Below are 14,039 nucleotides of genomic sequence, written 5' to 3' on the forward strand. Positions count from 1 at the left end.
TAATTGGAGGGGTATGATGTGGGGAGAAAGGAAAATTAAGCAGGGAAAGCCTGAAGGAGGTGGAATTTCAAAAGGGCTTGGAGGATGGGGAGAGCAAATTTCAGGGAGAAGGAAGGTTAGGAGCCAGGGGTTGGATATGAGTGAATTGAGAATGAGGGACAGTGGGAAGGTTAGCTGGAGAAGCAGCATGGCCCAGTGGATACAGCACAGGCCTGAGAGTCAGAAGGACCTGGGTTCTAATCCTCCCCCCACTTTGCTGTGTGATCTTGGGTAAGTCATTTCACTTCCTCTGTGCCTCAGTTACCTCATCTATACAATGGGGATTAAGATTGTGAGGCCCATGTGGGACAGGGACTGTGACCAACCTGATTAGTTTATATTTACAGTGTCTAGCACATAGTAAGCACATAACAAACATCATTAAATCAAACAAAAAAGGAGTAGCCATTGCAAACTGTGGTACAGTGGAAGAAAAGAGTGGATTAATAAGAGCTGTGGGGCACAGTGCTTCCTTAAGCTTTTAAGGAATGGGCAAGAAGATGTTAAAGAAGAATGAGGCGGGCAGTGGAGTGAAGCACGGAGTCTAGACGGGATATGACAAGTGTCTGGCCGAGGAGATGACTGGATGCAGAGGGAGAGGTGGATATGGGAAATGTTGTGGAAGAAAATAGGATTTAGAGGCAGATACTGTGTGAGACTTGAAAGTGGAGTCAAGGATAATCCCGCGGTTGCCGGAGGTGGATGTGGGTGGGAAGACAGGGAACTCAGTTTTAGACATTGAGTTCGAGGTGCAGGTGGGAAGTCCATGGAGAGAAGGCAGGAGGAAATAGGAGATTGCAGAGGGTGGGGATCAGTGTTAATGATAATAATGATGGCATTTAGTAAGTGCTTACTATGTGCGAAGCACCGTTCTAAGCGCTGGGGAGGTTACAAGATGATCAGGTTGTCCCATAGCGGGCTCACAGTCTTAATCCCCATTTCATTCATTCAATCATATTTATTGAGCGCTTACTGTATGCAGGGCACTGTACTAAGCGCTTGGGAAGTACAAGTCGGCAACATGTTGAGACGGTCCCTACCCAACAACGGGCTCACAGTCGGTAATTGAGGCCCAGAGAAGTTAAGTGACTTGCCCAAAGTCACACAGCTGACAACTGGCGGAGCTGGGATTTGAACCCATGACCTCTGACTCCAGAGCCCGGGCTCTTTCCGCTGAGCCACGGTGAGGTAGGGAAGTCATCAGTTGAAGTGGTAGCCCAACCTGCGGGAGTGATTGTAAAACAGGAAGAGTTAGGGAACGCAGAACAAGCTTGAAGGACACCTGCAGTCCAGTGAAAAGGAAGAAGTGACCAGAAAAGTAGGAGGATAACCATGAAAGAACATTATTGGTCAGTCAATTCAGATCACATTTTCAGAAGAAAGGAACTGCTGCTTGTGTTGCTATTTTTTGGTTTCCCCTTTCCGGAAAGAATGTAAAATTGTATTGCTTTGGGGCCACTACCGCAGGGTAGCTCAACCACCTATGTCTTCTAATAATAATGTCGGTATTTGCTAAGCACTTACTATGTGCCAAGCACTGTTCTAATCATCCAGTTTATTTCCTTGTGGGTTCTAGGCACAGTTAGTCCCGGAAGCTCATGTTTTTTTTTTTCCTTACCACAAACCTTACCTCATTTCTTGTTCAGATGAGTTGCCTGTCAGTCAAAGTGTCGCTGTTGGGAAAAGCAGATGAGGCTCAGTCTTTGAGGACTGAAGAGAGGCACAGAGGAATTGATTAAAGCGGTAACGGTTTACATGACACACTTTACCGCCTCTCTTCTCCACCAGCCGTGTTTCAAGGACATGAATTCATTTAGTTGTATTTATTGAGCGCTTACTGTGTGCAGAGCACTGTACTAAGCGCTTGGGAAGTACAAGTCGGCAACATATAGAGACGGTACCTACCCAACAACGGGCTCACAGTCTAGAAGAACTGCAAGGAGCCGGTAGGTGAACAGAGTACATTTATGGCTAAAGGAAGAGGCCTGGCCTAGCGGATAGAGCACAGGCCTGGGAGTAATAATAATAATAATAATGTTGGTATTTGTTAAGCTCTTACTATGTGCAAAGCACTGTTCTAAGCGCTGTGGTAGATACAAGGTAATCAGATTGTCCCACGTGGGGCTCACAGTCTTCATCCCCATTTTACAGATGAGGGAACTGAGGCCCAGAGAAGTTAAGTGACTTGCCCAAAGTCACACAGCTAAGTGGCGGAGCCAGGATTTGAACCCATGACCTCTTGACTCCAAAGCCCGTGCTCTTTCCACTGAGCCACGCTGCTTCTCTTAAGTAAGAGAAAGAGTAAGGGAGTAAGAAGGACCGGGATTCTAATTCCAACTCTGCCACTCGTCTGCTAATGTGGCCTTGGGGAAGTCACTTCACTCGTCCGGATCTCTGTTACCTCGTCCGCAAAATGGGGATTAAGCTTGTGAGCCCCAGGTGGGACATGTTCTGTGTCCAACCTGATTATTTTGTATCTACCCCAGCGCTTAGTACAGTGCTTGGCACATCAAGCACTTAACAAATACCATTAAAAAAAAATGCAGAGTGGGGGAAGCGGGCAGTGCTGGGCCAAGGCAATGTAAACCAACAAGCGGTTGCCATGGTTCCTGCTGCAGGCTTTGCCAGCCGTGTTAGCTAACTGTTTTTTGTGATTTCCACTGGCCCTGTCCATCTTGCAGAACACCTCAGCGTCCTTTTTGATCAGAACCCTTCACCGCTGGATCTGGACCTTGGGATTCCTGGGTCCCAGGATGGTCCCACGGGACCGACAGCGGGGGAATAGCTCCTTTCCCAGACTGAGCCCCTTCCTTCCTCTCCCCCCTCTCCATCCCCCCCATCTTACCTCCTTCCCTTCCCCACAGCACCTGTATATATGTATATATGTTTGTACATATTTATTACTCTATTTTACTTGTACATATCTATTCTATTTATTTTATTTTGTTAGTATGTTTGGTTTTGTTCTCTGTCTCCCCCTTTTAGACTGTGAGCCCACTGTTGGGTAGGGACTGTCTCTATATGTTGCCAATTTGTACTTCCCAAGTGCTTAGTACAGTGCTCTGCACACAGTAAGCGCTCAATAAATACGATTGATGATGATGATCTGCCACACTGTACGGACACTGCGCTGAAAGGGATAGAATGGATATTCTGTGAGTGGTAGGAGTATCACAAATCCGGGATCAGGGTAAAACGATGCACCAAAAATGAAATCTCAAATGAAACACAGAGTCTCTTTATTGATGTTACAATAATAGTAACATAGAAAACCATAGTCTCGTATTTAGCCTCAGAAGTGGATATTAATAAAATTGTGCAAGTATTTAGGATCTCCTTATAGATTACTCTTAAAAGCAGCAATATTTTGTTCAGCTACAATGAAGAATGAACGTATAACTTGGAGCAGCTCCTGTAACAGAAATTACTCTCAAAAAAGCAGTTGCAATGCTCTATTTCATGTTGGTGTATACCAGAACTTTCTTTTATTTTAAAGAGAAAGAACCTGGAATGGGTAGCAGAGGAAAACTTGATGTCTTAGGATGGATATTTAGGGTTCTACAGATATTTAATTGCCAGACCACACTAAAAGCATGTATTTTTCCATGCTGTCACTAAAACTTCACCTTAGGGTGTCTTCAACTATTTATAGATGGGGACAAGTGGAGGTAAAATACTAGCACAAATCTACACTGGTGAATGAATAATTACTACCATGACACAACAGTCCCAAGTTTCTGAAAGAAAGGGTCATAGGCTGGGATTCTCTTTCGGGAAAAGTTAAAAAAAGTGCAGTTTGTTGTTTTTTTAAAAGAAACCCTTTTTTTGTAATTAGGCATTTATTGTAAAAAAAAAAATCCTGTAAAAAATGGTAAGTGTAGTGTGTTATATTTTCCCATTAGAAAGAGTGGTCACAGACACCAAGTTTCACTCTGCGCTGGATTACAAAAACAAAAAAAAGTCAGGATTCAGAACCAGGCAGTGATATACAGACCTATTTGAGCAGGATTTTTTTGTACTTCCACTGAATCATCGGACTCAAAATAACTGTCCTGAATTGACAGACTAGAACTAGCCTATTTTTAAGAATTTCTACTCCGACCTTAAACTTTAGACCTGGTTTAGAGTTTAAAACTTGGTAAATATCTCTAATGGTTGTCGATGGCTTTGATGGGAGAGAAGGGGGTGATGTTTCTGTAAGGAGGTTGGTATTCGGGGAAAGGAGATTTGCCCAGTGTCTCTGAGGGAAATCATAAATAGACAGACATTTGCTGCTAAAGCACCTGAAATCCGGTATGATGTACCCAGCACGACTCTGTTAAACTCTGTTAAACTGTTAAACTCGGAGGGTTTCCACGCCTGAGTCACAGGGCCAGAGTGATTGAGAACCCTGAAAATCAGGATCTAGGAAAAGTTGGGAGTCACTGTGGGAAACTGTTGGCCCTTTTTAATGGAGACTACTTCTGTTCAGGACCTGGTCCTGAAGGCAGAGCGGAATGGGGGAAGAGAGAGAGTAGGGGGGAGAGGGGGGTGAGAGAGAAGGAAAGGGAGAGGAAGAGAGAGAAGGAGAGAGGGGGAGAGATAGAATGAGAGAGGAGAGAAGGAGGAAGAGGGAGAGTGAGAAAGAGAAAAACTGACCCAAGCCCATCCAAACTGGATGAAAACAGATGGGAATTGAATACCAGTGCCTGTGTGCCCATCAGTCATTATTTAGGCAGCGAGAAGCCTCTCTCAGCCTGCCTGACTGAGGATGTGGATGTTGTGGGATAGACTGGGAATAAAGCCCAATGTAAATAAGTCATGGGAAGTTATGAAAGGAGTGAGCTAAGCCCATTGGCAATTTGGGAGGTGGGGTGGTTTGGGAGGCCCGCTGTTCCCTGTAAAATTCCATGGAGATCATAATAATAATTAATATAGTGTGGCAGGCACTGTATTAAGCACTGGAGATCGTAATGAAACCTCATTTTAACCTCGTCTTCGGCGACGGCTTGCTGAATTCTAGTATTGCGGAATCAACCCTGTGCTGATGGTCCTGTGCTGGGCGTTTGTGGGTTGGTGTTTTTTTAAAAAAATTTTAAACTCACAGAAATGCCAAAAAGGCATGGGAGGAGAGAGAAAAAGATTGACCTGATGGCTTTGAAGCCCTCTAGCACTAAAAGAACAGTGGCTTGAGGAGTCCATGATGAACTATCCTCACACCTAGAATCCCTTTCAAACATTCACAAGGACTCTTTACTGCCTGTCAGAGGGATTTTGGTCACCTGCTCCATTTTTTCAAATGTTCGGTCTCCCCTTCTCTGTATGAAACAACTTGATAACGTCTTGGCAGAGTTCTAACAGTCAGCCCAGAGATAGCTCCATCGCATTAAAATCACACTGCTTGCTCTCCTAAATCTTTACCCACCAGATGGAATGAAGATCATGAGAAATTGTGTGGGTTGAAAAGCAGCAGCAGGGCACATTTAATTTTCTCCTGAAAATAGAACAGACTCGGAGGAAGAAAATGCCTTTGAGGGAACAAATTTAGAAAGGGCGACTTCGAAAATGATCCCAGATTGTTCATCTGACACAAGAAAAAATGTATGGCTAAAGGAGGAAATTAAGGTTCCTACGGTACCCAGCAATAACCCCCAAACCAAACAGTTCACTACAACCATCGCTTTTTGAAAGGGAGTCCAAGACTGAGGTGCATTACTCTTTCCTATTCGATTCTGAATTTTTCCTTGAACTGAAGACGAGGACTCAGAACATCAGATTTTTCACGTGGGATTTTATAAATGCCCAGCTGCTGCTGCTTACGTGACTAATCCACCTCCAGAGTCACATACCGAGACGGTGGCTGAAACAGTTGGTGAAAGCAACTCAGGGCCCATTTGTCATTGACGTGTTTCTTTGGTCTGTTCTGCTCCACTCATCTCTGCTACCTGCTTTCTTGAACAGTGACAAAAAATAATCACGTCCTCCCGACCCATACTTTAAAGGGACATTGTGTACTCCAGTCAAGTGTGATTTCTCAGAAACTCCTTTACTGTCCCAATAGCCAAGGTTTTCACCATCATTGGCTTAAAATTTTAAAGGCCCAGTGAAGACGGTGATGTTTGCTTTCCCATGGTTTTCTGTTTCCACATGTCCACTGCCCTTTATGTGCCGAGAATGTGAAAGTAAAATGAACTTTCCAAAGTACAGGTTGGCTATTGGTCTCCTAAAGCTTGAAGTCCGGCAGAAAAACCTTATATTTCTTAACCCTGCATGCTAGTATCTACTGAACTATTTTGTCCTTGAAAATGGGGAAAACAAAATGAAAGAAAGTCCATGCACATACTTCAGTGGGAACAGACCTCAGAGGCTTGAGTTCTGAATGCGCTTTTCCCGGGTCGACGTTATCCTCAGGATAAACCTGTCAGATTTGCGCAGGGAGTTTAATTTTGATAGTTTTGGTACGCAGGTCCAAGGAATATCTTTGTCTCAGCTGGTTCATTTAACCCAAAGTATCTGGTGTCGCTTAGGTTGTCTCATTGTGGGCTGACCTTGAACACCCAGCAAATCCGAAAGGAAACCGGATGAGAGAGCGAACACTGTGTGTGTGAAGAGCAGGTAACATACCGTGACTCAGGGGCGCTGAGCATCTATAAAAGTCGACGTAAACAGTTCGAGTGTGTGCTGTGTAAACAGTGGCTTTAGATGGACGTCTCCCATAGCTGGAGGAAACAGCACAAAAGAATATGTTATGAAAGCAGGAGGGGGCACTGCATTCATTATGAGTGCTTAGTACAGTGCTCTGCACTCAGTAAGTGCTCAATAAATACCACTGATTGATTCTGGTAAAGGAATGAAACCCTCTTGGGTGAAACCAGACCTTTTCTTGTTAACGAGTGAGGGGTGGGTCAGTAGGGTTCTCAGGCGTCTCAATGCTTTATCCCCAATGGGAAGCCTTCCCAGATTAAGGCTACCTGATATTCAATCACTGGCTAAATCTCTAGCACTTCTGCATCGGTTCTGCCTTTGCTTGTGCTGTGCTTGTCCTAGGAGAATGTAGTTTCCTCACCTTAGTGGAAGCTCTCTGTGGGCAGGGATGTTTGTATTCTGCCAGCACAGGCGCTTAAATTGGCTCCGGTCCTGTGCTGAATTGAGCTTCTCTTTACCTCGATTCCCAGCCCACTCTCTCCCCCGTCTTTCCCATCGCTGTAGACACCACTATCCTCCCTGTCTCACAAGCCCATAACCTTGGCATTATCCTAGACTCATCTCGCTCATTCAGTCACCAAATCCTGTCAGTTCCACCTTCACAACGCGGCTAAAATCCTCCCTGTTCTCTCCATTCAAACTGCTACTACGCTAACCCAAGCACTTAATCCTATCCCGCATCAGCCTTCTCGCTGACCTTTCTGCTTCGTGTCTCTCCCACTTCAACCCTTACTTCACTCTGCTGCCCGGATCCTTTTTCTACAACAACATTCAGTTCACGTCGCCCGTCTCCTCAAGAACCTCTAATGGTGGCCCATCCACCTCCACATAAAACAGAAACTCCTTACCATTGGCTTTAAAGCACTCAATCAGCTCATTCCCTCCTACCTTACCTCACTGATGTGCTATTACAATCCAATCCATACAATTAGCTCCTCCAATGCCAATCGATCATACTGAGTGCTTACTGAGGGCAAAGCACAGTACTAACAGAGGCGGTTACTCTTAGCACTACACAGTACTAACAATATAACAGAGTTGGTAGACACTTTCCGTGCCCACAGTGAGCTTACAGTCTAGAAGGGGAGACTTACATTAATACAAATAAGTTAAGGATACGTACAAAAGTGCTGTGGGGTTGAGGGAGGAATGACTAAAGGGAGCAAATCCAAGTGCAAGGGTGAGGCAGAAGGGAACGGGAGAAGAGGAAATGAGGGCTTAGCTGGGGAAGGCCTCTTGAAGGAGATGTGCCTTCAAATAGGGCTTTGAAGGTGAGGAGACTGAACATCTTTCAGATATTCAACTGCATTTGCTGAGCGCTTACTGTGTGCAGAGCACTGTACTAAGCACTTGGGAGAGTACAATATAACAAAAAACGCACACATTCCCTACCCACAATGAGCTCACAATCTAGAAGGGGAGATAGACATTAATATAAAAATATATAAATTACAGACATATATATATGTATACTGTGGGGATGGGAGGGAGAATGAAGTCAGGGCAACACAGAAGGGAGATATGAAGAGGGAGAGCATTCCAGGCCAGAGGCAGGATGGGGATTGTGAGATTGATGAGCTCGAGGTACAGAAGGTTGAAATGAAAAGATTGGAGTGTTCAGGCTGGTGTAGTAGAAAAGCAGTGAGATAAGGTAGGAGGGGGCACAGTGATTGAGTGCTTAAAGCAGATGGTAAGGAGTTCCCGTTTGATGTGGAAGTGGATGGGCAACCACTGGAGGTTCTTGAGGAGTGGGGAAACATGACTTGACTGGTTTTGTAAAAAAGAGATTCTGGCAGCAGAGTGAAGTATGGACTGGAATGGGGAGAGATGGGAGGCTGGGAAGTCAGCAAGTAGGCCAACGCAGTAATCAAGGTTGGATAGGGTAATTGGTTGGATCAGCGTGGTAGAAGTTTGGATGGAGAGGAAAGGGTGGATTTTAGTGATGTTGTGAAGGTTGAATTGACAGAATTTAGTGATGGATTGAATATGTGGGTTGAACGAAAGAGTCAGTCAATCGTATTTAGTGAGTGCTTACTGTGTGAAGGACACTGTACTAAGCACTCAGAGGAGTACAACACAGCAATATAACAGACACATTCCCTGCCCACAATGAGCTTACAGTCTAGAGGGATCGTTTTGGACATCTCTCTCATCCAGTCAGTCATCAAACCCTGTCGATTCTATCTTGCCAGGATCTCCAGAATCCACCCCTTCCGCTCTATCCAAACATCCACCGCGCTGGTCCAAACACTTATCCTATCCCTCCTCGACTATATCAGCCTCCTTGTTGACCTCCTTGCCTCCAACCCCTTCCCTCTCCAGCCCACCCTTCACTCCACTGCCCATATCATTTGATTAAAACATCCGGAGCGTAACTCCCCACTCCTCAAAAACCTCCAGTGGTTTTTCATCCACCTCTGTGTCAAGCAGAAACTCCTCGCCATCGGCTTTCAGGTGCTCAACCTGCTCTCTATTCATTCAATCATTTTTAGTGAGCGCTTACTGTGTGCAGAGCACTGTACTAAGCGCTTGGAAAGTACAATTCGGCAGCAGATAGAGATGGTCCCTACCCAACAACGGGCTCACAGTCTAGTAGGGGGAAACAGGCAACAAAACAAGTAGACAGGCATCAATAGCATCAAAAATAAACAGAATTATAGATCTATACACATCATTAATAAAATTAATGGAATAACAAATATGTACAAACATACACAAGTGCTGTGGGGCAGGGAAGGGGGTAGAGCAGAAGGAGGGAGTAGGGGCGATTAAAAGATCCAAGACTAGAAAGCGGAAAAGGCCTTCGCTACTCTTTCGTCTCAACCCACCCCACATACTTCACTCCCCTGATGCCAATATACTCACTGCCTCACTCTCATCTTTCTCCCGTAGCTCATGCCCTCTCTTCAGTCAATCAATCAATCAATCGTATTTATTGAGCGCTTACTGTGTGCACAGCACTGCACTAAGCACTTGGGAAGTACAAGTTGGCAACATAAGTCAGAACTTCCTTCCCCTTCACATCCAGCAGGCTACTACCATCCCCTTCTTTAAGCCCCACTAAAACCATGCCTTCTCCAGGACGCCTTCTCTGAGTAATCTCTCATCTCCCCCACCCTGTTTTCCCCACTGCATTCACCTGTGCACCTGAGCCCCCATCCCTTCAGTACTTAAGGGGTCACCACGGTCCTTCCCCCAACAGACATCATGCATGTCAATGGTACTTATCATCACAAAAGTGTAAAAGTGTTATCGAGAAAGGGTGCTAGAGGAAATGTATAATAGCAGGGGACTCCTGTGTACAGATTATGTAAAAAAATTACATGTATTTGCCATTAAAAATTGGAAATAAATTGTAACTAATCAATCATGCTTCTGAACCTCCTGGATAAACACTGAATCCCTACTGTAAATGAGTTGGGCCTATAATGCCCTCATCTTATTTTAATCTCACTCTCCCCCTGTAGACTGTAAGTCCCTTCGGGTAGAGAATCACACCTATTATACAGTACTCTCCCAAGTGCTTAGTACAGTGCTCTGCACAGTTAGCTGGTCAATAAATACCACTGATTGCCTGAAGAAGTTCAACATACCTTGGCACTTTGTCTGTTCTCCTTTTTCTCTTCGTCGGGAAGTGGAGGCATTGGATAGGGGTATTTTCTGCTTGAGGCGATGGATCCAGTAGATGAAGAAGGAGACTTGGCAGGAGATAATGTTCTGAGATGATGGAAACATGGGAAAGAAAGGGGAATGTGATCAGGCAATTCCAAATATTTAAATCTGCTTCGGTGAAAAGCCCCCTCCCTTAGTTTGAAATCTGCAGATTGAGTAGCACATGGGCTCACTGTCCTGACTGTGAAGGCCAGTATGTTACGCTGACATTATTTACATGTGGAAGGCTCGAAGGTTATATTTTTTTTCCTTTTTTCGCAGATCCAACTTTTCATTTTGAGTGTAGGGCAAAAAGCTTCCAATTAAAGAGCCAGCTGGAAGGGGTTTGTGGCCCAGGCAGGCTAAGGAGAGCTAAAGGCTCAAAAAGACCAGCTTGTCAAATTTTTCAGCTACACCTAGAAACTCCTAGCTCTTTTCAACTCCGCTTGGAGGCTCTCAGATTATACGGGATAAGCAAGACTGACAGACTGGGAATCTTTTGCCTGTTGTAGAAGAAATTCATATCTTCCCACCTTGCTCATTAACTTCTCAATAACTTGAGTCTGGGGACTGTCTTTGACCCGTATACCCCTAAGCACCGAGTACAGTGCTCTGCTCGCAGTAGACCAGTACAGTGCTCGGCACATGGAAGGGGCTCAGGAAAATACTCTGCTCAAAGTACAGGCAAAGTAAGCATCCAGTGCACTGCTCCACACATCTAGTAGATGCCCAATAAATGCTGTTGATCTGTGGCAATGATGAAAAAATTATGAGAGCAAGAGTTTCACTCCTATAGCTGGGAACTTGGTGGGTTGGGAAAACACCTCCCATCTCAGGAATCTAAAGCTTCGCTCTTAATCTTATTGGATCGTCTGGGCATCACCCAGAATAACTCTCTGTTACCCGAAGGAACTCAAGTCAAGCCTCCTAGAAAACAGAAGGCTAGAAAACCGATCTCAAGCATGATCAGCCGTGGTAGATTCACTGCCTAATAAGACACAGTTCAAGCTGATTGATTTTCCCAGAAGGTTTGTCGATGGCGAGGAAGAGGAACTTTAATAATTTCTCATAAAATGACACAGCAGGTACATCTGTTGGAAAACCATCTACTAAATGACACAAAACTCATGCAGGGGCTGGTGTAGTGGGGAAGGAACAAAGGCATGTGAGGGGGAACGATAAATTAGTAGACATGCAAGCAAAGTGTCAGCCAAACAAACAGGCTGATGAGAGCATACAAAAATGGTCTGACCAGTCCTCATAACTGGGCTTTCTAAACCGGGGAGGTTCTAGGGATGTGGACCAGAATTTTACACTCACAAAGGTCGGTTTTTCTCCTGGAGGCCTAATTTTCTGAACACAGAGGCTCCGAAGTGGATAGTCTTAGGCCTTGACCACCTTTCCAAATGAAAAGTCAAGACTAAGCCAATCGAAAACCGCTCATTCACGATCCTATGCTCTGTTTTTCATTTTGGACATCCATAGTGGTAGATGCTGCTTTTGTTAGGGGCAACAAGAGATCAGATCCCTACTGCTCTACTCTGGTTTTCATCCCCACCACGACTCTGGAGAGGAAGAATCCCTCAAACGTTTCTGTGGAAAACACACTGGACCCCGTAGCAGCTGCTGTGTAGACACTTATCACCACCCCACACATTCTGTAGGCCTTGAGTTCCTGGGAGCATTTAGCTCTCCGTCTCAGTGCTCAGAACAGTGCTCGCCACACAGTAAATGTTTAATACCATAAAAAAAGCTAATGATGCCATAAAAGTATTGATCAAAACTACCTAATTGGTTGTTCCTGAATTTCCATCAATTGCTTATCACCAAGAACCCTGCCTCTCCCCTACACACACACACACACACACACACACACACACACACACACTCCCCCCCCCCCCCCCCCCCTCAGTTTTAATTAAATGCTTTTGGTCTGGGAAATGAATGCCAACGATTGCACGATGGCTTCCCCAAACACTAAAGAACACATGGAAAAATGAATTTTGGGGAGTAATTCATGGGGATATTTTTCTATCTCATCCCAACTTCCTCCTCCCCTATCATCCTTCTCGAAGAAGGACCTCTAATTTCTAGGGCTCTGAATCGAAGATGAGAATTCGGGATCCCTAAAAATCTAAAGGCTCAGAGACCTAAAATCTCTCCTGTTTCCTGCCTCCAAACACCAAGCGCTTAGTACAGTGCTCTGCACACAGTAAGCGCTCAATAAATATGACTGAATGAATAAACAGAGCTCTCTCAATATCTTTCTAAACAGGAGCCCTCCTACCAGAGCTCAGAGCCAGTTTTTACTTCTGTGATCCTTGGTGCTCCACGGTTACTGGGAAGCAGCGTGGCTCAGTGCAAAGAGCACGGGCATAGGTCATGGGTTCCAATCCTGGCTCCACCACTTGGCTGTGTGACTTTGGGCAAGTTGCTTAACTTCTCTGTGCCTCAGTGACCTCATCTGGAAAATGGGGAGTAAGATTGTGAGCCGCACGTGGGACAACCTCATCACTTTGTATCCCCAAGCGCTTAGAACAGTGCTTGGCACATAGTAAGCGCTTCACAAATACCATCATTATTATTATTATTACTGCAGTTGGAGGCCCCCACTGCATTCTAGGACAGAAGCCAGGCATTTTTAACTCACTGGTGACTGGCACTGCTCTCATTCCTTCTGCAGTTGTTTCTAGGGTGAGCTGTGGCCTGGAATGCTCAGGTGGTGGAGTTGGGTCAGGAATAAGAGAGACTCCTTCTAGGTGGGTTTCTCCCTGCCCAGAGTCGGAAATAGAGGCTCAGGCCTGGCCCACTCAGAGACTAACTTTAAGGTCCTGCTTAATCCCCTTGCCCCCTCCTACCTCACCTCACTGCTCTCCCACCACACCCAGCCCACAGACTTTGTTCCTCTAACCTACTCACTGTACCTCCATCTCATCTGTCTCACCACTGACCCCTCTCCCGCATCCTGTCTCTGGCCTGCAACGCCCTCCCCTCTTCATAACCGACAGGCGATCATTCTCCCCGCCTTCAAAGCCTTATTAAAAAGCATATCTCCTCCAAGACGCCTTCGCCGACTAAGCCCTCATTTCCTCTTCTCCTACTCCCTTCTGCTTCACCCTTGCACTTGTATTTGCCCCCTTTATTCACCCCTCCCTCAGCTCGACAGCGCTTAGGAATGTATCCATAATTTTATTCATATTAATGTCCGTCTCGCCCTCTAGACGCTAAGCTCGTCATAGGCAGGAAACATGTCTCTGCCAACTCTGTTATAATGTTCTCTCCCGAGTGCTTAGTACAGTGCTCTGCACACAGTAAGCGCTCAATAAACGACTGATTGATTGACAGGATGCCCTAAAAACTGTGGGTGGGTGGCAAAGCAACTCTTGCAGGAGACCCAGGCAGGGCAATAAGGGAGATGTCATCATGCTCCAAGGCCAAATTAGCACCTGCCCCTGAGTAAGGAGCGAAAGGCTGAGTGAGAACATTTTAGAGGAATAGTAGAAAAATCAAAATAATCATGCTGGAAGTGATGGAGGCTAGAGCAGGCGTGGCACATGCCAATCCTCATTGTGCCCATGAGGGTTTTGTGGGGGAGGGAGGTTGTCCCTGTGGAGAAGGAACCCCATCTCCCTCTCCTCCCTGACTCTCCAGTCCTGAATCTATTT

At 45.5% G+C, this 14,039-nt stretch overlaps 1 protein-coding gene across 2 annotated transcripts in view; it reads right to left on the reverse strand.

The window, feature by feature from the left end:
* Positions 1-3,256: 3,256 nt before the first annotated feature.
* ADAM22 (ADAM metallopeptidase domain 22) overlaps positions 3,257-14,039 on the reverse strand; it is a 98,862-nt gene continuing 88,079 nt past the window's right edge. For both annotated transcript variants that reach the window (XM_038755539.1, XM_038755538.1), the window contains 2 exons: positions 10,317-10,440; positions 3,257-6,737 (listed from right to left, as the gene is read on the reverse strand). In XM_038755539.1, the coding sequence (XP_038611467.1) occupies positions 6,717-6,737; positions 10,317-10,440 (145 nt within the window). In that variant the 3' untranslated portion in view covers positions 3,257-6,716. The remainder of the gene's footprint in view (positions 6,738-10,316; positions 10,441-14,039) is intronic.

This window comes from Tachyglossus aculeatus, chromosome 13 (genome assembly GCF_015852505.1).
Source record: "Tachyglossus aculeatus isolate mTacAcu1 chromosome 13, mTacAcu1.pri, whole genome shotgun sequence".
Taxonomy (NCBI): Eukaryota; Metazoa; Chordata; class Mammalia; order Monotremata; family Tachyglossidae; genus Tachyglossus; species Tachyglossus aculeatus.